Here is a 26419-nt window from a genome sequence, read left to right on the forward strand (position 1 = left end):
TGTGAGGTCACTGTTGTTGGTGGTTTCCATGATTTCTGCAGAGTCATCAGTTCTCCTTCCTGACACGGATCTACGTGTCTACAGTATTTTTAATGTCTCTGTTCTCAGAACGTGGAGCGTCCTCTGAGAGTCGTCCTGTTGTTCTGTTGCTCAGAGACGCTCTCTGGTTGTCCGACAGTCTGACACGACTCATCAGAGATAATACGCAGCCAGCGAGGATAATCCTAAACACACTGCAGCGTAATCAGCAGGTAATCACACTTAAATTCATTCGTCCACGCCCAGCCAATCCAGACGCAGGGCGGTGCCTTAATCCACCAATTATTCACCTGTCTCCCATTAGATCGTCTGCACACAGAGACACAGAGGGGGGGGGGGGGGGGGGGTGAGCCAGCCGTCCTCTACATGGTCTCCTCCCTTCAGCCTGGCTCTCCTCTGAAGATGAGCTTCATGGAGGGATGGATGGATGGATGATGGATGGATGGATGGATGATGGATGGATGGATGGATGGATGGATGGATGGATGGATGGAGGGATGGATGGATGATGGATGATGGATGATGGATGGATGGATGGATGGATGGATGATGATGGATGGATGGATGATGGATGGATGGATGGATGATGGATGGATGGATGGATGGATGATGGATGGATGGATGGATGGATGATGGATGGATGATCGATGGTGGATGGATGGATGGATGGATGGATGATGGATGGATGGATGGATGGATGGATGGATGATGGATGGATGATCGATGGTGGATGGATGGATGGATGGATGGATGGATGATGGATGGATGGATGGATGGATGGATGATGGATGGATGATGGATGGATGGATGGATGGATAGATGGATGGATGGATGGATGGATGGATGATGGATGGATGATGGATGGATGATGGATGGATGGATGGATGGATGGATGGATGGATGGATGATGGATGGATGATCGATGGTGGATGGATGGATGGATGGATGGATGATGGATGGATGGATGGATGGATGGATGGATGATGGATGGATGATCGATGGTGGATGGATGGATGGATGGATGGATGGATGATGGATGGATGGATGGATGGATGGATGGATGGATGGATGGATGAATGATGGATGGATGGATGGATGGATGGATGATGGATGGATGGATGGATGGATGATGGATGGATGATGGATGGATGGATGGATGGATAGATGGATGGATGGATGATGGATGGATGATGGATGGATGATGGATGGATGGATGGATGGATGGATGGATGGATGGATGGATGGATGGATGGATGATGGATGGATGATCGATGGTGGATGGATGGATGGATGGATGGATGATGGATGGATGGATGGATGGATGGATGGATGATGGATGGATGATCGATGGTGGATGGATGGATGGATGGATGGATGGATGGATGATGGATGGATGGATGGATGGATGGATGATGGATGGATGGATGAATGATGGATGGAGACCCTAAAATGAACTCAAAGAACCTAAATCTGTCTTTCTAAGGTCCGTTGTAGAAGACAATGTGGCCGACCAGAACCAGAACCAGAACCTGGCTTATAGTGAGTGGCCGTCTGAGCAGGAAACCAGAGAACCAGAACCAGAACCAGAGAACCAGAACCAGAACCAGAACCAGAGAACCAGAACCAGAACCAGAACCAGAGTAAAGTGGACCAGTTAATGGCAGCAGATTCTCCTTTCTTCTGATAAGTTCCAGAACATTGAAAGTTCTGATCAGGATCTGTGACCCAGAGGAGAACCTGGACCAGAACCGACCCAGAAGGTTTCAGGTGTAGATATGAACTCTGCTAACGAGGGGCTCCTCTCAGGCTCACGTTCTGGTGGGTTCTGGTCATGGCAGCTCGGTTCTGGACCGGAATGAAGAGAAAGAACCGTTAAGGTTCTCCAGATGGAATTAAACGGCCTCATAAATCAGGAGATGAAGAACCGAGCTGGAACGACAGAACCGGGCTGGAAGAACAGAACCGGGCTGGAAGGATAGAACCGGGCTGGAACGACAGAACCGGGCTGGAAGAACAGAACCGGGCTGGAAGGATAGAACCGGGCTGGAAGAACAGAACCGGGCTGGACGAACAGAACCGGGCTGGAACGACAGAACCGGGCTGGAAGAACAGAACCGGGCTGGACGAACAGAACCGGGCTGGAAGAACAGAACCGGGCTGGAAGAACAGAACCCCAGCCGGGCCGCTGGGCTGGTTCTGCGGGCCTCACAGTCGTCCTCGCTCCTCTTTAAACATGGGACCACCGGCCAAGTCCTGCGGCACCGAGTTTGCACAAACCAAACATTCCCTGAGGCTCGGCGGCAGGGGGGCGAGGAGCTGGTGGTACCGGAGGGGGGGTCGGTGAGAAATATCAGAAATTCTGTGGTTTGGGTCGGGCCGGGCGACCAGAACAAACATGTAGAGAAGAACAACAGCGGAGTTTCTGGTCAGACGCCATGTTGGTGTGTCGGTACATTCCTGCTGCCTCTTTTCTTTTTCCTGCTCTGTCCCCTCACTCTGCCGGGCCGGGTGGGGGGGGCGGTACCGGGTCGGGCCGGGGGGGGGTGGGGGGGGCGGTACCGGGTCGGGCCGGGCCGGGTGGGGGGGGCACAGATAGCTGCGGTGTGGTTAGTGGCAGAGCGATGGGGGGGGGGGCGTAGTGTTTTTGGAGCAGAGCGATCCCAGGGGAGGACTATCAGAACCAGCATCAAGCGCTCGGACCGGGCCCTAAAATGTGAGGACAAGTCTTGTTTTGTTTTCTAATTCTTCATATTTATTCTTCCTCCTCCTCCTCCTCCCCCCCCCCCCCCCCCCCCGCTTTGTTTTTCTTAGGAGCCCTCCCTGCCAAGAGCTGAAACAATAGCAAAGCTTTCCAAAGCCTCCCTGGCTTTAAACAATGCCATCAATCACCGCCGGCTCACACACGTATGGAGAGCAGCTCCAGCTCGCCTGTTAACTCTTTAGGAGGAAGAGCTCGCAGCGGAACCGCCACAGAACCCCCACAGAACCGGCGCTTTGGGACGGAGAGCCTGCAAGTCAGAACTCTGGGAACACGGTGAGCAGCGATCCTGTCTGGACGTCGTCCAGCTGCAGTTTGCAGTTTTAAATTCCCAGAGGAAGTGTGTGAGAAACATTTCAATGAAATGATGTTTCTCTCTGAAAACTGAAGATCTGCTCTCTGCTCTCCGCTGAGAACGTCTCATTCAGGCTAAAATCCTGTTTGGGCCGATAAATCTGCAGCTTTCAGGACCTTTCCCTCCGTAGCTCAGCGATGAGACTTCCTGAAAAAACACCAAAATATTTCCACCTTCTCTGATATCATCTACGTTCTCAGGCTTCCTCTGCCTGCCCTACCAGACCAGGAGACCTTAAAGCCTCCTGGTCTGGTACGGCAGGCCAGGAGGCTTTAAGGTCTCCAGCAGACAGGGAGATCTTCCACGCCGTCCTCAGCCGCCTCAGGAACCTGCTCTTCATCATCCTGGAGGAAAACACTGAGCATCCCTGGAGAACAAGACGTCCTGAAGGCTCTGGAGTCTCTGCTGAACCTCCATGATGGCTGCCACCACAGAAGAAGAGATGATCCAAGCCCAGACCGTCACAGGCTGGACCCTCTGGTCCATGTTCTCTGTGTTCTCCGTGTTCTCCATGTTCTCTGTGTTCTCCGTGTTCTCTGTGTTCTCCGTGTTCTCCGTGTTCTCCATGGCGGTCCATCCCAGGAGCAGACGAGCTCAGAGGAACTAAAGTTCTCTCCTCAGTCTGGTTGAATCTCTTCTTTAGCCTCCAGTTCTCCTTTCTCTGCTGAATTCTTGCCGTGGCTGCAGAGACTTTTCTTGTTTTCTCAGACTTTCTAACTGGACTTCTGTTGTGATGCGTCGCCATAGCTACGGTGTGTGGGAGCGGCTGATTAAAACGTGAAAAGCACAAATTACAGCTCCGCTACGGCCCAGACCCCAGATGAGCTGCAGAGGAGACTCCATGGAGAAGTTCAGTCCATCTCCTCATAAACCCACCTGAGGTCCATCAGCAGTCTTTGTTAACATGAGCTGCAATAATATTTCATTTCCTATAAAGTTCCTAAAGTATCTGCATGGAACTGGATGGCCTGTTGTTAACGGCCAGAACAACCAGCAGCTCCACAGGAGACTGGAGGAGGTCAGACCTTTGAAGGAGGAGCTCCTCAGGTCTGCTTCCACCTGTTCTCTGCTGGGACTCAGCCTGGAATGATTCCTGACTCAGAAGCAGCTCTGATGTGTTCATCTTAAACCCGCTGACCCTCCTGCAGCGCCTGCTTACGGCCTCGCATGGTGACCAGGTGACAAAGGCCCCGCCCACCAGCAGGCCCCGCAGGCCCCGCCCACCAGCAGGTCAGGAGTCCTGGACTCTGACCCCCTCTGGCCCAGAAGGATGCAGAGCAAACAGTGCAGCACGCTCCAGCAGCAGGACTTTAACCAGGGTTGAGTGTGTGGTTAATGGATCCCCCTCCCTGAGTAAACGCTGCAGGTGAACTCTGGACACCTCACACCAGCCGCTCTGCCAGACCTCTCAGCGCTTCACCTGCAGATTCACCTGCAGCCTCCGCTTTAAACGCAGACGGTGACATAAAAACATACAGAGCTTAAACCAATAAAAAATCCATTAAGCACTAAAATGGACAAGAAATACATACAGTGGCTTATTTCTGATTATTTTAAATGAATTATTTAATGTCCATGACAGCAGGATCCAGCGCCGTCCTGTAAACCTTCTCTGCTTCACTCAGTTTAGTCAGAAAATACTTTATTATTCCTAAAGGAAATCACAGGTTGCTGCAGCTCACATCATCCACATTTCTTTAAGGAATAGAATAAAATAAAACTTGATTGTCATTGTTTGATAACAATAAACTGAGACAAATATAAAAGACTTGGCAGGAAACAGCAGACATGGAACACTTTATAGTGCAAACATATGTTAATATTGCATTTATGTGCAACTATGCGGTGCTGATGTCAGTCAGTGAGCTGCAGATGCTTCCTACCATCAGGACCGAGCGTCAGACTGCTTTGATTTCCTGAAGTCCACTATCTGCTGCGTGGTTCCTGGCTGTCTGGTTCCTGGCATGTCTGGTTCCTGGCTGTCTGGTTCCTGGCTGTCTGGTTCCTGGCATGTCTGGTTCCTGGTATGTCTGGTTCCTGGCTGTCTGGTTCCTGGCTGTCTGGTTCCTGGCTGTCTGGTTCCTGGCTGTCTGGTTCCTGGCTGTCTGGTTCCTGGTATGTCTGGTTCCTGGCTGTCTGGTTCCTGGTATGTCTGGTTCCTGGCTGTCTGGTTCCTGGTATGTCTGGTTCCTGGCTGTCTGGTTCCTGGTATGTCTGGTTCCTGGCATGTCTGGTTCCTGGCATGTCTGGTTCCTGGCATGTCTGGTTCCTGGCTGTCGTGTTGACGCCTCCCTGTCACATGCTGACCTCTTATTACCTCCTATTATCTGACATCAGGCCTGCTGTGGTAGCACCATCAGCCAATCTGATGCTGCTGATGGGTGGGGTAAGGAGGGAGGAGAGGAGGGTCGGGGACACACTCCTGGGGTGCAGCAATGCTTAGGATGACCTCTGACCTCTGCGTTATGAGTCTGTCAGCTTGTAACCGTTTGTGATTGGCTGCACCTGGTCTGGGTTCCTCGTGTTGCCAGATTATTGAAGCCAGCTGTGAGCAGATGTCCAGCGGTCGTCTTCTTGTCTTTCTTATATTCTCCTGTTCTCGCCGGTCGGATGCCTCATCTGGCTTCAGGTCATTCTGGACTTCTACCACGGATCTTCTAGTCAAGCAATCGGAGGCTGTCAGCCACCACGCCCTGGTTCCTTGCAATCCTCACAGGGATGCTGGGTGGTTGGTGGATTTCTCCGTCAGTCCGGGTGGAATAAAGAGAGCCTCCAGGAACCGTGAAGCTGCATGAGTAAAGGTCCTGAAGGTGGAGGAGTTCCCTGTAAACCATCCTGGAGGAGAGGATGGAGTCTGCCCTGATCATCCTCTTCATCATTCCTACATCAACAGATGTTCTCAGGCTTAAACTTACAGGAGGCCCTTCCTGCCCACATCTACAGCATCTGCATCCAGTCCAGGCTGAACTCTGACCCCCACCAAGTCTCTATATCACCAAACCCCATGGCTTCACCAGAAAATGGACGGACTACGTCAGTGGATCACACGCTTTGCACCACTGATGATCTGCAGGCCGTGGGACAGCAGAGGAGGACTCTGCATGCATAAAACAACTACTGCTGCACAGATGTCAGGGATGAGCCGCTCACTGCTCCCCCACATCTGATGCATGATGATACAGCGGCGACCCTTTGACCAGCAGCCACCTCTGCAGCTGCAGCTGTTGCTCAGACAGGCAGGCGAACATCATTAAACACAGAATGTGCTGCTTGAAGGAGCTGCTGAGAAGCAGCAGAAGCTGCAGGAAGCAGCTGGTTTTCAGACAGATCACCTGGATCCAGCGTCTCTGTTCCAGCTGCTCTGACCTGCTGGTTCTGCTGCTCTGACCAACGCTGCTACTCTGATCTGCAGCTGCTGCAGGTCCACAGAGCGCTCCATGATGCAGCGAGCGTTGCATTAACTCAGCTGATGACATCAGGAGGCTGTAGCCATGAGGCCGTCACGCTGCAGCACAGCTCTGATGCATCTTTGCTCCAAGGTCCCACCCTGATGGAGATCTGTGCTGTGCCACCATCAGCAGGCTGATCCCTGCAGGAAGCTCCCCTGCTGGAGTCTGAGTCATGGGGCTGCTTTGCATGGAGCAGCTTCCAGAGAAATGATCATTTTCCAGGTTTTGAATTTATGTTTACGGATAGTTTGGATAAATGCTATAAATGAGACCCCAGAGTTTGTGGTTGTGAAGGTGGAGCTGCAGGAGGCACGTAGAATATCGATGTCCCCTCTTAAATCCCGTCTGAAAGCAGCTTCTAAGCACATTTCATCAGAAATTCTTGCCTTTTAACGTTGAAGTTTAGATGAAAATGATTCCCGACTGAATCCCCCACAGCTTGGATGGAGTGAAGGAAGTAAAACAGGAGAAGATCTGAGGATTTATCCTGTAGGTCGCTCTCATTATGTGTCATTAGGTTGAAGTCCAGCTGACTCTCTCATGAAAATAAAGGCGACGTTTCCAAGTCATTTAAGGCTGTTTACCTTCTGAATCATGGTTAATATCATCTGGCTGAGATAATATTACTAGTTCCAGGTCATATTCAGAGGGACAGCTCAGGTTAGATGTTCTCCTTTATTGTCCCTCTGTGGGGAAATTCAGATGCCAGCAACAAAGTTAAATGTAGATTGTAGAGAATTAGCCTTTACAGTTATTAAATTAGCCATATTAATGAAATGTGCACCTTCATTGAAAGTGTGCAGAAAGTGCCGTTATGCATTAAAGCAGCAGAGATGGCGACGCGTCTGTTGGTTCATGGCTGGACTTTCACATAGATGTTGTGAGTCTGAAACACGGATAAATATTTACGACATCATTTCTGCATATCTCAACATCATTTTTCTGCAGAAATAGTCAGCCTGAACTTTGGAAGAAATCTGAATATGCAAAGAGAAAAAAGAGGAAGGAGTTGTTCAGGAGTCGGTGCTCAGAAACATGCATCAGCCGCCGTGCTCCTTCCAGCTGCAGCGACGTAGCGGGCCGACCCGCTGAGGGACGCAGGGAACAATGCGGGCCGAGGTCCGGCTCGGCAGAACCATCATGAGCTCTTTGCTCCGCTAACGTTCTGCTGACCACAGACGGCAGCAGAAGAAACACGCAGAGTTTGTCAGACTTCCCTCAAACTAAATAAAAGCCTCTGTTCATGGGAACTCAGGGTTTGGTTTTACAGACAAACTGCTTACTCACGACCAATCTACCGCAGTGACCTGTCAGCCCCGCGGCATGCTGGGAGGCCTGCTGGGAGGCCTGCAGAAGCGGCGCCGCTCTCTGATAAACTCAGCTTCCTCATTTGCTGCAGCGCTGCCTCATCAGCCTGCATCCTGCTCAGCAGCAGGGACGGCCGGCCAGAGCTCACCTGTCCGCCAGGTGAGGGGCGGAGCCTGGTTACCTGGGGCAGGACCTGCAGAGCTGATTAACGGCCGTTCATTAGAGGTGAGAGGTTCTGCTGATGAACACGCAGAACCTCCAGAACTTCCTCTGTCTTCACGTCCAGACCCGTGGAAACGTGTGGAAAGTTTTTATCTAAATTAAATCAACGTGATAAACCCAGAGATCACGATCTGGGCCAGAACCAGAACCACACCTTCCAGTATCAGGTCTCCAGTTTTTGTTCTGGGACCTTTGGACCAGCCTCCTCGATCTTTATTTCATCTCTAATTTGTCGGTGCTGGTTGGTTTCATTTCACAGCAGAACCTGTTGGTCCTGATGGAACGGTGCTGATCCGACCTGGTCTTCACACCAGAACATGTCATATAATGACGGAACATCTGATCAGAACTTTTTCATCAAGGCCAGAACTTGGTGGTCTGAAGTTGATCTGGATTCACCAGCTTGGTCAGAACAAGTTCTGGTCGGCTTGTTTTAGTGAAGCGACTTCTAGTTCTGGACCTGTGGTACCAGAACTAGAAGTCGGTCTGGACTCATATAAGGACTTGTAGTTTAAAACTTGTTGGTTCTGATTGGACCTTATTCCTCAGAACTGATCAGAATTTGTTGAACTCTTTTAAAAGGCTGGTTGGTTCTGGCTCGGTTCTGACCAGAACTTTGTGCTGATCAGGTTTGGTGGTTCCTGAATGAAACTTTGAGATCTTGAACTGGTTGGTGCTAATCTTGGACCCATCAAGGCCAAAAGGTTCTGATGTACCGCTGTTGGTTCTGAGTAGAACTACTGGGTCATTTTGGACCTTTTTTAACTTTAACTACCAGTAAAAATGTCTCAGAACCAGCCCTCACATCCAAACAGAACCTGACCCAGAAGGGGAGGGGCTGATAAGGAGTTCTTTTATCTGAGTTGGACCTGGTTCCGGTTGGGTGAGACGTCTTTGGTTCTGGTTCAGTCCTGACCCGAACTTAAATCTTACAAGAATTGCAGGTATTAAAATCTGTGTTCTGGTTTTGGAGCGGACTGAACGCTGCTGGTTCTGACTGGGTCTTCCTCAGAACAAGTAGAACCTTCAGTCTTTTAACTCGGACTTGTTGCTCATTTTGTTCTGATTTGGTTCAGAACTGTTCTTGACTTCGGACCCGATCCAGACTTGTTTGTTGTTTTGAGAAGAATTCCCCGGTTCTGGAGTGGACCGTCAGTTTCTGTGAGGCCACTTCATTGTTGGGCCTTTGGGTTCGGACCTTACCAGAACACACCAGTTTGTTTTTGAGCCTGATCAGAACCACTGAGTTTGGACCTTGACCAGAACACTAATGTGCTGATCCTGGTTTCGGACCAGTTTGAATTCTTCGGGTCGGGTTGGCCAGAACTAAACCTTATCTGGAACTTGTTGGACTAGAACCAATCGGACCTGATCGGTTCTTCTTGGCCCAGATTCAGACTCATTTATCAGAACCAGAAGTTTTTGGTCCTGGTTGTGGACCAAAAGAGACTGGTGAGTTCTGGGTCAGAACAGGAACTTGATGTTCTGGATTTGGGATCTGATCGGTTCCCGGATCCCAGGATCGTCTCCAGACCCAGAACCTTTCAGCCTCGCCGCCTCGGTGCTGCTGCCAGGAACCGGGCCGGGTTCGTGTTCTGGGCATTTCTGAGTTCTACTGGAGGGAGAAGGCGAGCGGCAGTGGAAACCTGGCAGAGCGCCTGAACGCATCGTGTTGTGTTCAGGGCAACACAGAGATGGTATCAGCGAACACAGCGGAGTCCCAGGTGGGTCGGCGGCTCCGGCGGTTCTTCCCACACTTTATTTGGACCGGTTCTGGAGCTGGAGGACTGCGGGTGTTCTCCCCCCCGGTCCGCCTGCCAGGGGCCTCGCAGGAGCTGCAATGAGGCGTGCAGCGGCTGCAGAAGCAGCGCCAGCGCCGCTCATAATCCTGTGAATTATTAACGCTGAATATGAGCGCAGGAACAGCGCACTTATCAGATTCTGCTTCCAACTGGACCTGCACTCAAATTCTAAACATTTATTCACCCGTTGAGCTCACAGTTTGATCTGGAAGGCCTCCAAACACGTCCTGAGCAGAGCTGCTTCAGAGCGAGGCCCCAAAGTGCAGGAACCGCTGATCTGCTGCAGGAATGTGGATCTCTGAGGGCTTCTCTCTGTTCGTTTGTCTTCCTGTTACTTTTTCAGACGTCTGCAGCTCGTAGGGGCCGCTGGTTCTGGCAGCTTAGCTTCAAAGATCCAGAACCTTATGGAAACTTGACAATCAAAAGAATCTGAGGAACGTTTGGATCTGCAGCTCAGACATCAGGGAGCAGATAGAACCTGTGTGAAGGTTTGAGTTCTGCGTCCTGGTGATGTCCAACGTTCAGGTCCAACAAACACCCCCGCAGAGAAGCTCTGATCAGGAGCACCAGCGTCTCAGGAGCAGGTATTCATCCTGTGAGCGGTGGGTTGTTGGTTCAAATCCCCGTCCCGACCAGCTCAGTTGTTGGGTCCTTGGGCAAAACACTTCACCTGCTTTGAGATATAAACTCTATTCTTGATTTAACAGGAAGCCAATGAAGGGAAGCTAAAACAGGAGAAATATGATCCCTCTTGTTGATTTTCATCAGAACTCTTGCTGCAGCATTTTGGATCAGCTGAAGGCTTTGAACTGCATTTTGTGGACTTCCTGATAGTAAAGAATTACAATAGTCCAGCCTTGAAGTAACAAATGCATGGACTAGTTTTTCAGCATCACTCCTGGACAGAATGTTTCTAATTTTGGCGATATTCCTGAGGTGAAAAAAGGAAACTCTGGAAACCTGTTTAATATGGGATTTAAATGACATGTCTTGGTCAAAAATGTCTGGAAAGTCTGATATCTGAGAATCTCAACAGCAAAAAGGGTTAAATAAGAGGGAACCGGGTTTGTTCAGTTGGTGGAACAGAACCAGAGAGGAGGAGGTGCAGGAGGTGCAGCCGGGCCGCTCCTTTTGGGAGCTAAACCAAAACACCTGGACCCCGTTGAAGAGTTTCAGGTGCTTGGTATCAGAACCCAACATGTTTGTGTTCTCTGGACCAGCTGGATCTCGTCAGAACCAGAACCAGAACCAGCTGTTGCAGGTAATCATCTCGGTTTGTTCTGGATGTTTCTGCTCCAGAGAGTCCAGGAACCTGCAGACAGTCAGAGGCGTCCTCCAGTCACTGAAAGACCTGAGTCCAGTTTTACAGCTGCTGCTTTAATCAGAACAGGGTCCATGTTCTCTACGTTCTTAGTCTTAGTGAGGACTTCAGAACCGGGTCCATGTTCTCTACGTTCTCAGTTTAGTTTTTATTCAGTTAAACAACATTTAGTCTCCTCCTGCATTGATTTCTTCTATTTCCTCAGAGGCTGAACTGGTTCATAGTCACCTGGTGACATGGTGATGTAGAGCTGTGTGTCGTCTGCATAGTGATGGTAGCTGATGATGTTTATGATCTGAGCTAGAGGAGCATGTAGATCTAGAACAGGAGGAACCCAGGATGGAACCTTGGAGAACCCCACATGTGATTTATGTCGTCTCTGATGATCAGAGAAGACAATAACTCTATTGAGTTCTACTGTTCTTCAATTATGCATTATGTGTTGTCATTTCTGCTTTAACTTTCTGAGGTTCTGAGGTCCAACAGAACCAGCACTGAGGCTCTAAAGGTCCAACAGAACCAGCACTGAGGTTCTGAGGTCCATCAGAACCAGCACTGAGGTCCAACAGAACCAGCACTGAGGTTCTGAGGTCCATCAGAACCAGCACTGAGGTCCATCAGAACCAGCACTGAGGTTCTGAGGTCCACCAGAACCAGCACTGAGGTTCTGAGGTCCATCAGAACCAGCACTGAGGTCCAACAGAACCAGCACCTTGATCAGGGCGGTCTCTGTACTGTGGTGAGGAAACCTGACTGGAGAACATCAAAGCGGCTGGTCGTTGTTAAGAAGGTGTTTAATTGTTGAAACTCAGCTTTTTCTATAATCTACTGATAAAGGAGGTTTGAGATGGCCTGAAGTTCTGGAGGAGAAGTTTGTCTAAATTGTTCATTTCCAGCAGTGGTTTGATAATTGCTGTTTTTTCCATCCTTCCTCTCCTTCTTAGGGTCTTTTAATGCAAACTGGTGCAGGAGGAGTCAGAGTCCCTGAGCCAGGCCAGCAAAGGAGAGGCCATGTCTGTATAATGTGGGAGGAAGGTTCTAAGGCTGAGGAAGGTTCTAAGGTTCTAAGGCTGAGGAAGGTTCTAAGGCTGAGGAAGGTTCTAAGGCTGAGGAAGGTTCTAAGGCTGAGGAAGGTTCTAAGGCTAAGGAAGGTTCTAAGGCTGAGGAAGGTTCTAAGGCTGAGGAAGGTTCTAAGAGTTGGATGTGAGGTTCTAAGGTTCTGAGGGGTGGTGAAGGCATCTCTGCAGAGGTGTGACTCCTCAGCAGCAGTTGGTCTAAAATAGTCGGCTGTCTGACTTTTCCTCTGTGATTCTTGCTAAATTCACAGAGAACCCCCCCCGCCCCCCCCCCACACCGCCCCCCCCCCCCCCCCCCCCCCCCCCCCCCCCCCCAGCAGTGTGATTACTGTACTGGAGTATCACACGCTGCTCCTCTGACGCTGACAGTAATGATCCTAAGCTGACTGATTTACTGAGAAGTTGCTCCTTAAACGTTCCTCCTCCAATAATCTGCAGCAGCTAAGCGTGGAACCGTGGAGAGGGAACCTGGAAGCAGCGCCGGCCCGTTGGACCGCGTGAGAGGACGGTTCCCCCTGAAGAGCGTCCAGCCGGGCCTGGAATGGAAGAGGAGCTGCTTTGGCCCGCTGCAGCGGTTCTGCACAGAACCTGGAAACACGGAGAGAATCAAAGAATCAGAGACGTTCCAGCCGCTAACAGGATAATGTCTTCCATCCGCAGGAAGACGGCGCCGCCAGGGCCCGGCTCCAAGAACCACACAGCAGGTCCAAGTGGCCAGAACCACAGCGGTACAGCTGAGTCAGAGGACGATCGGACCTGCTACCAGAACCGCCCAGCTGATCCGCACGCCTCCTGGAGCTGGTTCTGGACCTCAGACGTTCTCAGGAAGACGTCGTAGAGAAACTTTAATTTCTGCTACGAGGTCACCAGAACGATCACGACCCAAACCTGGTTCTGTTCTGAGTTCTGCTACAAACTCAACATGATCACGACCCAAACCTGGTTCTGTTCTGATTTCTGCTACGATGTCACCAGAACGATCCCGACCCAAACGTGGTTCTGATCTGAGTTCTGCTACGATTTCATCAGAACGATCCCGACCCAAACCTGGTTCTGTTCTGATTTCTGCTACAAACTCAACATGATCACGACCCAAACGTGGTTCTGTTCTGATTTCTGCTACGATGTCATCAGAACGATCACGACCCAAACGTGGTTCTGTTCTGAGTTCTGCATGAACTCCCAGGCTGAGTTCTGACCATCAGATGGATCCAGACGGCCCACACCTGGAGATGTTCTGAACCACAGGTGCAGCATCTAGAACCGGGCCTTTTGGACCATCAGCATCAGAAAGTCGTTTTCATTGAATCTTCATTTAAACGAAAACGGACCGATTCTCCTCCAACAGAATTGTTCTGATCCGGACTCTCAGGTTCTGGATGAAATGAGGTGGATCCAGGTTTTCCTCTACAGAACCAGATGAACAGCATCAGAACTTTCCGACCCAAACTGAAGACGCCTCTCTGGGCCGGCCCTGTCAGCGGTTCTGATGATCCATGTTCCCTGTCGGTTCCGTCCTCCCAGGAACATGTGGAAGCTATCGGGTCAGCGCCAGCAGCTTCTCCTCCTCCGTCCGTCTTACCTGCTCCTCAGCTTCCAGGAACCAGAACCGCGGTTCTGGTGGCAGCGGGTCTGGGCCTTGACTGGGTTGATCTGGGTTCTGCATCCAGAGATTCTTGGTTTAATCCCAGCGGTTAAAGAACCTTTCAGGCTGCAGAACCTTGACGGAACCAGGAGCCTCCTCGGGCTTTCAGAACCGGGCCTGTGAGCCAAGCCTCCTCTTTTATCAGCGGTTCCAGAACTTTTGATCTGGACCGGCTCTCAGCTCTGACATTTGGCCTCGCTCTCCTCCAACACATGTTTTCTTCCTTTGCAGCACAAAGCCCATAAATCGGCTGATGGCGCCGGTTCTGTTGGGCCTCTGCTGAGCAGAACCACATGTTGGGGAAATCTGCTGTTTTCAGTCAAAGCAGAGGTCCGGTTTGAAGAGCAGATAACTAAAGGTGCAAACGGGCTCTTTGAGTTCTGCTGGTTCTGTTTGGGTTAATGTCGGGTCTGAACCCTTTGGCTCCCTGTTTTGGACCAAAGAGCGCCGAGAAACATCTGGACTCACATCAGAACCGGATGTTCTGCTGAGCCGGACACATGTACCAGTTGGATCTTTTCTCATCCTGGTTCTGGTGAGAGGTTGGCTTCTGCTGAAAACCAGTTCTGGCCCGGCTCCCCTGGACTGGACCCCTGGATTTAGAACCTTGATCAGATGCATGAGTTACCTGGTCATCAGAACCAGAACCATGGGTTCTGGTTCTGATGACCAGGTTTTATGTTTGATTACTCATTGATGGAGGAACCGTGATGGAGGAACCATGATGGAGGAACCAAGCATTAAATCCGTATCTACTATGTTTTGTGATGTTTTATCTCGACGTTCTCATGGTGGTTCTCAGACTTTGGGCGATATTGTGTGGGAGGCAGTGGATCTCTGTGTGAATATTATGGGATGTTTATGGATTCTACGGGTTCTCCCGCCTCTCCACACTGACAGCTGGACATGAGCACCAGCAGCCGTCATAGATGATGGATGATGTTCCACCTGATGTTCCACCTGGTGATGGACGGTAGCTGCCAGCAGTCTGAGGAGAACGCTGCAGGTGGAAAAACTGTTTTATTGCACTTTGGTAAATGTTCTTAATTATGATGAAATCACCTGAAAGCCATCAGAGACAGAGCAGAAGGTCCAGGCTGGTCAGAGGACCTCCTCACTGCAGGACAGTTTGGCCATTTTACCAAAAAACATCATTTTAAATTTACTCTGTAAGGCCGTTCATGTGCATAAATTCATATTATGAAGCGTTCAGCTTTATAATGGAGCGGCTGCTCAGTTTGCAGAACAGGTTCATTTGGTTTTAATTCTTAAAAGCCCAGAATTTTAGTCTAAATATGAACTTTTCCAAACCTGAAAAAGATCATCATCTCTTCAAACACGTTTCTCTTCCTCCCTCCTAACAGATCTGTAAATAATAATATGTTTATAGAGAAGCTCATCTTTTGTCTAAAAGCCGAAAAAACTACAATTCTCACGTCTTAATAGGAAGTGCTTAGTTAATTGCTTTTACTGTTACTGTAATATAAAGTATAGATTTTAATGACTTTCTCCTTTGCAGCCTTTTAATTTCTAAACTGCCATTAATCATGACGTTATATTAATAGAACATTAAAAGAATATCATGTTTCCAAACGTCTACTCGGTCCTTTCGTCACACCTGGGGCTGTGTGGACCAGGTGAGGGCCGTCGCCATGGAGACGGATGACGTCACATCACCCTTGATGCTGAAAGTGTTGCTGCAGTGCACCTACTTCACATGTAGGGGGCAGAACCACAGGTAGAACCCCGCTGCCCTCTGGGGAGGCCAGCTTGTCCCATCAGCAGGTAAAAGAGAGCGGAGCTGCAGCTGGAGAACCTTCCCAGGTTCTCCACTGACTGAAGGAACAATAAAGGTCCGTTATGAGCCCAGTCAGAAGACCCGGCCCGGTTTGCATTTATCCCAACTTTGCTCCAGTCTGGGGTGAATTGTGCAGATTGATCAAAGGCCGTGAAAAAGGATGAAATCCGGTTCTGATCACTGATTAGTGGAGGATCTGCTGGTTGCTGCGTAGAAAGGAGACCTGGTTCTGGTTCTGGTTCTGGAGAAGTTAACCTGATTAACCTGCATGCTAGCTGCTAACGTCACGTCTCCCTGAGGCAGAGGAACCTTACAGGCAGAGAAACCACCATGATGGACTAACCTGAACGTAGGACGTTAAAGCCAGAACCGCCTGGGTTCTAAACGGGTCTGGGGAAATGGCACCTTTGTTATTTCAGTTCTTAGCAGGCCCGTGCTGAGGTTCTGGAGGAAGCCATGAAGAAGATGCAGCCTCCTGTCAGGCTGGGAGGGTAGCAGTGTTGTAGGACTCGAGTCATTAGCTGAACTTAGAGACTCGTGACTCGGACTCCTACATTCAGATCATTCTGACTCGGAAATTAAGAAAGAGACTTGACTTTTTTATATATATCATTAGGCTATGATTTTAATATGTCATTAGAATATTATTTGGTGTATGATTTTAATATCTAAATTATTGGTGCAATGTGGTGGAGTGTGGATTTTGTTTTTAGTTTAAAAACATGTAGGCTCTGCTTACTTTAGTGTGGAACTTGGACTCGACTCGGATTTATTTTAATGACTTGGACTTGAACACTGGAGACTTGAACCTGGACTCGGACTCGAGGCATGGTGACTTGACTACAACACTGGAGGGTAGTGAACCCGACGGCGGTTCCACCTCAGGGCTCGCTGTGGTGGTTCTGGTTGAGTTCTGCTCACAGCCTGCAGGCCTTCTGGCGTCATCTACCGCAGGAATCCTCAGAATCTGGACGCTAACCTGTCATCTGCGTTCGTGATGAAGATGAACCCAGACCAGGCTTCAGGCCGGAACCTGGACCCAGGAACAGAACCCTGAGGTACCACCAGTACCACCTGTCCTAGGGTTAGGGAAGGGAACCTTTAATGGTTCTCTGTTGGGCCAAACCTGGCTCGTTTGCTCTGAATTACCGCTTCACAGTTAAAGACGTTCCGTCTGGCAGTCTTGGGTTTCAGGCCCGGATTGATGAAAAGGTTCTGACTAAGTGGAGGAGGCTGATGGTATCAGGGTGAAGCAGAAATAAACAACAGCGTCTGAAGCCTGGTGGGGAAGCAGCTCATTAACTACACACATCTGAGCTGAGATCAGAAACGGGTCGGTTCTGCTGCAAAGCAGACTTTCTGACGACAGGCTGAGAATTACACGGCCGGTTCTGCATCCCTGCCGTCATGCGCTGGTTCTGATGGGCCGGACAGTGGAGCTGACGGTGCTGCTTTAGGTTATTATTAGGTTATTATTGGTGAGCTCAGCATGGCTCGCTGAGGCCAGAGAAGTTAGCAGGTTTAGAGTCAGTCGGTGCCTGTAAAGCCTGACTCAACAGAACCTGAAGTCCTTATAACAATAAAAATGGGTTGGAAGCAGGTTTTCTCCACCGCATGATGTAGAATAATCATTGAAAGAGTTTGCTATAACGGGGTTCTGGGGCTTGAAATAACCCATAATTATAATCAGCAACAGGAAGTTTTCTTTATGGGATGAAATTATTTCACCTGGAGTCAAAGGTACCAATAAATAATCAGGAAGCCTTTCGTCATTAAGGCAACAACGACCCAAATAATGCTCACAGTTGGTCGTACATGCAGGTTGGTTCTGGTCGGGTTTGGGTCGTTGTCTCATCTGTCAGTAAACATCAAAGAAAGAGTCCAACGGGTCAGAGGAACCAGTTTCTCTAAGACGTGTTAGTGTGGAAATACAGAAATGTGAGGAAGAACGGGTCAATTAACGTCTTTGATGAGGAGGTTCTGATGAAGAACGTCTGTGCTTCAGTTTATGAATGATGCTGCGTGTCTCTGCTGCAGGCTGAGCTTTGACTAGACCGCCGCGGCAGGGCGGTGAGTTCAGGGAACAGATGAAACTCCAAGTTTCATCTGTTCCCTGAACTCACCACCGCGGCAGGGCGGTGAGTTCAGGGAACAGATGAAACTCCCAATTCATCTGTTCCCTGAACTCACCACCGCGGCAGGGCGGTGAGTTCAGGGAACAGATGAAACTCCCAGATTCATCTGTTCCCTGAACTCACCACCGCAGCAGGGCGGTGAGTTCAGGGAACAGATGAAACTGGGAGACGCTGCTTTCAGATCAGAGACGAGCCTGATGAAGGATTTCTGCATCCATAATCTGCATGAATCCCTCAGGCTGAGCAACACCTTACAGGACAGACTCAGGGAATAAAAAGCTGCTCCAGATCATCACTTAATGTGTGACAATAAAGCCCAAAGTTTGTGGCTTTTATTCGTCAGATTAAATATTAACGTGTGATGAGAGAGAAGTTGTGTTTGATGTTGTAAAATGTGCCGACGGCACCTTTAGTGCTGCAGAATGACGCTGAGGGCAGACACGCAGAAAAAAAGGCCAAAGCACCAGGAGAATGTGATAAAACAAGGTTCTTTTATTACAATGCTTCAGATTTTTTGGTATTTCATATATATATTTATATATAGACTTATTTTACACTTGGTCACACAGGTTGAAATACATAGAAACAAAGTGCTTGCTTCTTCCTCGCTGACACAAGCCTGGAAATGGTTCCTAACAGAGCGATGGGCGGCGGGTCAGAAGGCACTGTGTGAGGATGACTCACCAGAGGAGAGGAGGAAGAGCCGCCCTGCATAGAAACCCTGTTCACATTTACGCAAAGAATCACAAACACACGAAAAGACTTGGGTATGTGCAGAGAGTTGTGTTTGAGTCCGGATCAGTACCATGGCGTCTGAGGCAAGGTGCTGCAGCTCATAGTGCACAGGAGAGCGCTGCTGCCGCCGCTGCAGAGCTTCACCTGCAGGGACGGCAGCAGGTACCACAGCGTTGGGTGAGCTGAAGCGGGCCAGAACCAGTACCAGCTGCTGTAGGAAGCCAAAGGAAACCTGCTCACTGCTTTTTGTGGGATTCAAAACTTTTCAGCTCTTTCCTTCTTAATTTTAGTCTGAGTGGCGCAGAAGAGTTCCCGGTGAGGGAGAGAACTGTGACCGGATCAGGGGGTTCTGGACCGGCAGGACCCGCTGCAGAGAGCAGGAGTCTGCAGGTTCTGCATTCAGTTACAGCTCATTACATGGAGATGAATACTAATACAGAAGAAAGCACATTAATGAAGGAAACACAGGCTGAGGCGGGTCTCCGCTGCGCCTCCTTAGCTGCTCAGTCTGTGAGAAAAAGGCACAGAACCAGCAGAGTTCTGCTGGCGGCTCTGCGTGGATCAGCTTATCGGCTTTACGCACACAACTCTCAAAAAGGCACAAAACGCTGATCAGAATGAGTCTGTCCTCCTCCTTTCAGTTCAGTCCGTGAGATGAGGGTCCGGTAAAAGGTTCTGAGTCCGGTTCGTTCAGAAAAACAAATCCTGAAACGAACCAAAGCTGCTTCAAGTCTGCTAGGTTTTCTGCGCTTTGGACTGTTTTTTAGCTGCTGGAGGAGAAACGGAGCAGAACCTGTCCAGATGTTCCTCAGCTGCCGCGCTCTCCTCTCCGGTTAATCCACAAAGTTCCGGTCCGGTGGCCCCGCGGCTCCCTCAGCTGCCCATGGGTTTGAAGGAGCCGTCCGGCAGCTGTCTGAAGATGCCCCGTAGCGTGTCCAGCTCCCGGGTCAGGTGCTCCACCCTGCGCCTCAGCCTGTCGTTGTCGGCCGTCAGCTCCACCACCTTCTGCTGCGTCTCCAGGTTGCGCATCTTGGCCTTGTCGCGGCTCTTGCGCACGGCCACGTTGTTGCGCTCCCGCCGCAGCCGGTACTCCGGGCTGCTCTTATCGACGTTCTTCTTGGACTTGCCGCCTCCCCGCTGCTGCTCCAGCAGCTTCAGGCCCCCCTGCTGCTGGTGCGGGTGCTGGTGGTGGGGGCTGGGCACGGGGGTCGGCGGAGGGGTCGGGTGTCCCGGCTGGAGGTGCACGGCGGTCTGCGCGCAGTGCGCAATCTGGTACTGTAGGTGCGGCATCTGCTGCTGCTGCTGGTGCTGCTGCTGGTGGTGGTGGTGGTGCTGCTGCGGGTACTGGGAGTGCGGGTGCTGGTGGTGGTAGGACGGCGGCAGGTTCAGGTTCAGGTCCTCCTCGTCCCGGGGCTCCTGCTTGATGGCCACGGGGCGGATGCGCGGCGGGTTGTGCTCGTAGAAGGGCTCCATCTTGGAGTCCATGTAGCCGGACATGTAGAGCTGCTGCTGGGACACAGAGTCGTAGTCCCCGCTCATCATCTTCAGCTTGTCCTGGCGGGAGCTGTGGTGGAACAGGTCGGCCAGGAAGTCGTCGTTGAACGCTGACGGGTCGATGTAGGCGCTCAGGTCGATGGAGGTCTCGTTGTCGCCGATGTCACCGCCGAGGTCAGCCGGGTCTCTGTAGCCGGAGGAGGGCTGCTGGCTGTGGGTCAAGCTGCTCATCGGGGGCCGGGGCGCCACCTCGTACAGGTTGGAGAGCTCCATGGAGAACCTAAAGCCGGGCATGCATGGCGACGAGCTCCGGGAATCCAGTTTTAGAGAAAACGGGGCGCTCAGGTGAGGATCTCAGGTGAGACCGGCGGCGGGGACCTGGCGCTGCGGGACACTTTGATCAGCGGGCGTGCGTGGAGAGGAGCTGCGTGGGGCTGCGTGGGGCTGCGGGCTGCGGGGCTGACTCCTGCTGCTCAGTAACCTCGGAGCTGTCACGCCGAGGCTTTATAGCAGGAGGGAGTGGGCGGGGCTTAGGCTCTGACCCGTCACACCGTCACAGCAGAACCGACCCGCTCCAGAGGAAAAAGCCACACATGTTCTGGTTCCGACTGCAGACGTCTGCGCAGAGTTCAGACAGACAGCTTTATAAAAGTTCTGCTGGGAGGAGAACCGGTTCCTGCGGGTCCAGTTAGACTCTGCGCAGAGTTCTGCTTCTCAAGTGGAAATAATGAGCGTGAAAACAAACGCGTCTGACATAAAGTCAGACTTTCTTCTGAGCTGAGAGCTTCTGGGACCAGCGAGGAGCGCAGGGAGGGGCGAAGAGGCGGGCTGCAGCGCCCCCTGCAGGCTGCGGAGAACCCGCTGCTGAGTTGTAGAAGAAGTTTTACAGACATTTCTCTGAAATGTGTCCAGAGATCCGGGATATTTCATGAAGCTGCAGCGCGGAGTTAAACATGAAGCTCCTTCCCGGAACCACCTGTAAGTTCTGGATGCTGGACCCTCATAAAGCAGCAACTGTTTTAAGCTTTCATGGAGAATTAATTCTGTCTGTAAAGTCCAGACACACTGGTACCTCTAAACTATTAGCCACGATAAACTGCACAAGACTTTAGTTCCGGTCCAACCAGGCTGAGGAAGAAACCCAGACTAGTTTTCTTTCCATGTCTGCATCAATAAAACGCAGTTGTATTTAATAATTGACATTTATTCGCCCTGTGACGGACTGGCGACCTGTCCAGGTGAGCCCGCCTCTCGCCCATTGGCAGCTGGAGATAAGCAGCAGCACCTCTCACGACCCCACAGCGGACAGGCGTGATATAGATGGATGGATTTAGGAGACATGATTACTGCTCTGGAGGTAATCACATCAGCGTCTTTTTATTTAAAAAAAAAATTAAAAATATGAATGATTCCTACCTTTCAGACACCGTCTTGATTTATTTTTACTCATTTCTTCCCTCTCGTGGTCCTTTATGTGTTTTAATCTGTTTATAACTGATTTATTCTTGCTTTTATCACCTGCTTTTATTGTGGATTATCAACTTGTTTTCATTTTAGTTTGATTTTATTCCCGTTTAAGGAAATTAGAAAAGAAATTGATCCACCTGTCTGACAGCTGAAGCCTCACAGTGTGACACACACACAGTAACACACAGTAACACACACAGTAACACACACACACACAGTAACACACAGTAACACACACACACACAGTAACACACACACAGAGTAACACACACAGTAACACACAGTAACACACACACAGTGACACACACAGTAACACACACAGTAACACACATGGTAGTGTGAAGCTGACAGTTGAGGGCCACCAGGAAGGCTCCGGCTGAAGCTCTTTCCAGATAGATGATGTTAATTAGCCGATGTTAATTAGCCGATGTTAATTAGCTGATGTTAATTAGTCGGTGTTAACATGTCTAATCAGCTCAGGGCTGCTCACGGTTTTATCTGCGTGTCGTCACCGTTTCTGATACCTGATAGGAACTCAGCAGGCGATGGAGCCTCCACTTATTGCTCCATCTAGTCAGGGCAGCAGGATGGTTCCTCCTTCCCGTCTCCTGAAGGGACTGTGGGTTCTGTGGGTTCTGCTGCTCTGTCTTCAGCACAGGTCCCAGCGGTTCTTATCCAATCCACTTTATTGATATAGCACATTTAATAACAGAAAAGGTTTCCAATGTGCTGTACATAACAAAATAAATAAACTAAAAAGGACACAGAGGACCACACCACTACACGGTGTTAAAAGCCAAAGAATAAAAGTGGGTCTAAAGACGAGAATTAAAACCCTCCACTGTGGTGCTGTTCGTATGTGGAGGACCAAAGTATTCCAACGTCTGGGACTACAGAAAACTCTCTGTCCCCTCTGGTTTTAGCCTATTAGCTGAAGACGGCCCTCAGACCTCAGACATCAGAGCACGTGCTGTAGAATAAATCTGGAGGAGGTCGGTGAAGTATTGAGGAGCCATCCCATTCAGGGCTCTAAACACAAACAATAAAATCTTAAAATCCATTCTAAAACAAACAGGGAGCCAGTGCAGAGATGCAAGGATTGGTGTAATGTGATGTTTTCTGGTCCCTGTTAAAAGGCAAGCCGCTGCGTTTTGGACTAACTGCAGACGGGAGAGAGCTTCTTAGCTAATGCATGAATAAAGTTCAGCAGTCCAGACGGCTAGAAATAAAAGAGTATAAAACGCTTTTACCTTAGATAAAAGACGGAGATGATAAAACGGGATTTCAAAGCGCCGTTTATTTGCTTCTTCAGTTTAAAATTGCTGTCTATGGCGACACCAAGGCTGGTTAAAGATGCTTCGGCTCAGCGTCCGCTCTAAGAACACGGTTTGGATTATTTTAGAGCGATTTCCAGAGAAGATTGTCTCCCTCCAGAACATCTCTTCAAAGTTAATGACTTTCAGCCCTGAGTCTGACCTTCCAAAAGTTCTTGATATCTTTTTAGCTCCCCACTCTGGTGACGCTGTTGTTCTAAGAAAAATAAATCTTTATTTGTCATTTCCATTATTGCAGTGTGGGGCTGTGGCTCATAGCTGCAGTCTGCAGGGATCAGACCGGCTTCTCCTCAGAGAGCTCTGCTCTGAACCAGGCCAGCACTCCTCCCAGTGATACGGTGGAGCAGAAAGTACCGTTCTGTCGTTTGGAGCCTTGGGTCGGCGTCTGAGGAGCAGCTCTGGACTGGTTCAGATCCCTCCTCACAGATCGAGCCTTCTGCATCAGTCTGTGGTTCATTGTGCGTCTGGTTTATGGGGCTCCTCAGGATCGATCTGCTATTTAGCCTCTATTTACTGCCACTGAGCTGCGTTGTTAGGAAGTTTAGCTTTTCTCTTCTGCAGATCACAGCCAGTTCTGGTGCTGCTCAATAGAAACAGTAAAGAAGCAGGGTACCTGCTTAGTGTCTTAGAAACTGAAGGCATGGATGTCATTAAATTATGCAGCCTTCAGTGAGAGTAAGACCTCAGAGAGCGTGCTTTCAGAGCTGGGTATCTGGGCCAGAATGTGAAGCAATCAGGAACTAATCTTGGTTTTAAAATGCATAATAACTTTTCTTTTGCAGCTGGTTTACTGTAACTCATGTTGAGTCAGTAGGAATAAAGTCACTGCTGGAATAAAATGCTGCTGCACACGTTTTAACCAACATGCTCACATTTCCCATGCATCACTGCACTGCTTGCCTGTTAACTTTATTTCTTTAGTCTTTTGTTTTTAAGTCTTAAATGGTCTTAAATCTCTCTTGTTCTCTCAGATCTGCTGCTCCTGTCAGAGAACCGGGCAGAAGTCCGGAGGAACCGGGCCTTCGCTGTCCCCAGCGCTGGACCCACCTGCAGATCAGGCCGTCTTCCTCCATGATGGGGTTTAAATGTCTTTAGAGAACACGGCTTATTTCAGGCGTTTAACAGCCAATTAGACGTTGGTTTAATGTCGGGATTGGTATATATTATTTATTTGTATTCCAGCCATACCAAAGCCCTCAGACTGTGATACGAACCATTCTTTTTTCTATTACCTTTTCTATCTTCTGTATCTTTGCACGATCTAATGGAAAAATAACAAATGCACACACCTTGTTTATTGCACATTGTTGGTTGTATGTACCACAGTGACACGCAGTGACAATAAAGAATCTTTGAGAAAATGTCACGTCCAGGTGTAGCTGCTGCTGGTCTGTACAGAACTTTGGTTTTTAAAGTGGTTCCATTCTCGCCATGTTTCAAAAAGACAACATGGAAAAATAAGTCAATGAATTGTAATGAACTCCAGTTGTTACCGAACTCTTTATTTGGTGAACTGAGCTGATAGAGTCCCAGGCAGAAGCTTCTTCCACTGATCAGCAGAATGACGGCCGTCTGACGTCTGCTTGGTGGTTCTAATGCAGTTTGTCTTTACAGCAGGAGAACGACAGAATGGACTGAGAAACACCCAAGGAAGACAGTGAAGATCTAAGCAACGTGTTCTCGAGCCATCTCTAGGAAATTGCAGGTTCCAGGTTCATTATCTCCACCAACTGTGTGGAGGTCCCGCTGTCCAGAGGTGTATCCACATCTGGAAGTAGACCCGAATGGTCCAGAAACCATTAACCAGAACCTGCTGGAAGACGAGCGTTCCCACCCGTTTTACCAGCCAGTCAGTGCAGCGCACACATGGACAACCAAGATGCCTTCTACAAAGTTTCTGCTGTTCGGCCACAGTGGCAGGAAATTCAATTGAATTAAATGTTATTTATAAAGCTCCAATTCCCAACACATCATCATCAAGGTTCTTTCCAAAGTCAGCTTCCATCAGATCCTCCAGGTTGGTGAGAAAGTTTCCTCTCTAAGGAAACCCAGCAGGTTGCATCAAGTCTCTCCAAGCAGCATTCACTCCTCCTGAAAGAGCGTAGAGCCACAGTGGACAGTCGTCTGCATTGTTGATGGCTTTGCAGCAATCCCTCATACTGAGCATGCATGAAGCGACAGTGGAGAGGAAAACTCCCCTTTAACAGGGAGGAGAACCTCCAGCAGAACCAGAACCAGGCTCAGTGTGAACGCTCATCTGCCTCCACCCACTGGGGCTTAGAGAAGACAGAGCAGAGACACAGAAAGCACAGAAGCTCACATTGACCCAGGAGTACTTTCTATGTTAGATGGTAATAGTGGATGATCTGCCTCCCATGATGATGTCACAGCAAACAGAACGCCAGACCAGGTGTACCTTCTATGAAGAGAAAAATGACAGAGAACAGAAAGTTAAAAGCTGAAATAACAACAAACAATGCAGATTGGAGAGCAGTAGGAGAACTCAGCAGAGTGAGAGAAATAGACCCTGATGTCCTCCAGCAGCCTAAGCCTATAGCAGTGCTCTGATATATGATGGAGCTTGATTATTAAGGGCTTTATACATTAGAAGGAGAATTTTAAATTCTATTCTTGATTTAACAGGAAGCCAGTGAAGGGAAGCTAAAATTGGAGAAATATGATCCCTCTGGTTGATTTTCATCAGAACTCTTGCTGCAGCATTTTGGATCAGCTGAAGACTTTGAACTGCATTTTGTGGACTTCCTGATAGTAAAGAATTACAATAGTCCAGCCTTGAAGTAACAAATGCATGGACCAGTTTTTCAGCATCACTCCTGGACAGAATGTTTCTAATTTTGGCGATATTCCGGAGGTGAAAAAAGGAAACTCTGGAAACCTGTTTAATATGGGATTTAAATGACATGTCTTGGTCAAAAATAACACCAAGATTTTTTACTTTATTACCAGAGGCCAAGTTAATGCCATCCAGATTAAGTTATTGGTTAAGAACTTTATTTTTTGAAGACTCTGGTCCAAAGATTACAACTTCTGTCTTGTCAGAATTTAAGTGCAGGAAATTTAAAGTCATCCAGCTTTTGATGTCATCAAGACATGACTGCAGTCGAAGTAACTGATTGGATTCATCAGGATTTATGGATAAATATAGCTGAGCATCATTCCTTCTGTTAAGCCACTTCAGAACCAGAAACAACACCTGGAGCATTTTGGTTTACATTACTCCACCTGGATGAACCTGGAGCTACAGAGGACAGTTGCTGGTATTGAGTCGTTGACCTAGCAGCAATCCCTCATGCCAACCATGTAGAAGGGCTTATAGAAATAATTTGACTTTTTGATGGAATTAAAATTAACTCTATGAAAGCTAATAACTTTATTTAATAACTACCGTTTAGATTATGTTTGTTCTAATTATCTCCTCAGATGAAGATTGAGGTCCCCTTTCTATTCAGACTAAATCCGT

General features: G+C 49.2%; 1 protein-coding gene across 1 annotated transcript; it reads right to left on the reverse strand.

Moving 5' to 3' along the window:
- Positions 1-18378: 18378 nt before the first annotated feature.
- cebpa (CCAAT enhancer binding protein alpha) lies at positions 18379-20627 on the reverse strand. The gene has a single exon (XM_012856200.3). It carries the CDS (start codon positions 20429-20431, stop codon positions 19517-19519), a length of 915 nt encoding a protein of 304 aa, XP_012711654.2. The 5' UTR covers positions 20432-20627; the 3' UTR covers positions 18379-19516.
- Positions 20628-26419: the final 5792 nt, after the last annotated feature.

The sequence above is a fragment of the Fundulus heteroclitus genome, chromosome 4 (assembly GCF_011125445.2).
Source record: "Fundulus heteroclitus isolate FHET01 chromosome 4, MU-UCD_Fhet_4.1, whole genome shotgun sequence".
NCBI classification, from domain to species: domain Eukaryota; kingdom Metazoa; phylum Chordata; class Actinopteri; order Cyprinodontiformes; family Fundulidae; genus Fundulus; species Fundulus heteroclitus.

Bases quoted from the DNA above. Each gene is read 5' to 3' on its own strand.
- cebpa (XM_012856200.3), bottom strand. From the start codon at position 20,431: ATGCCCGGCTTTAGGTTCTCCATGGAGCTCTCCAACCTGTACGAGGTG.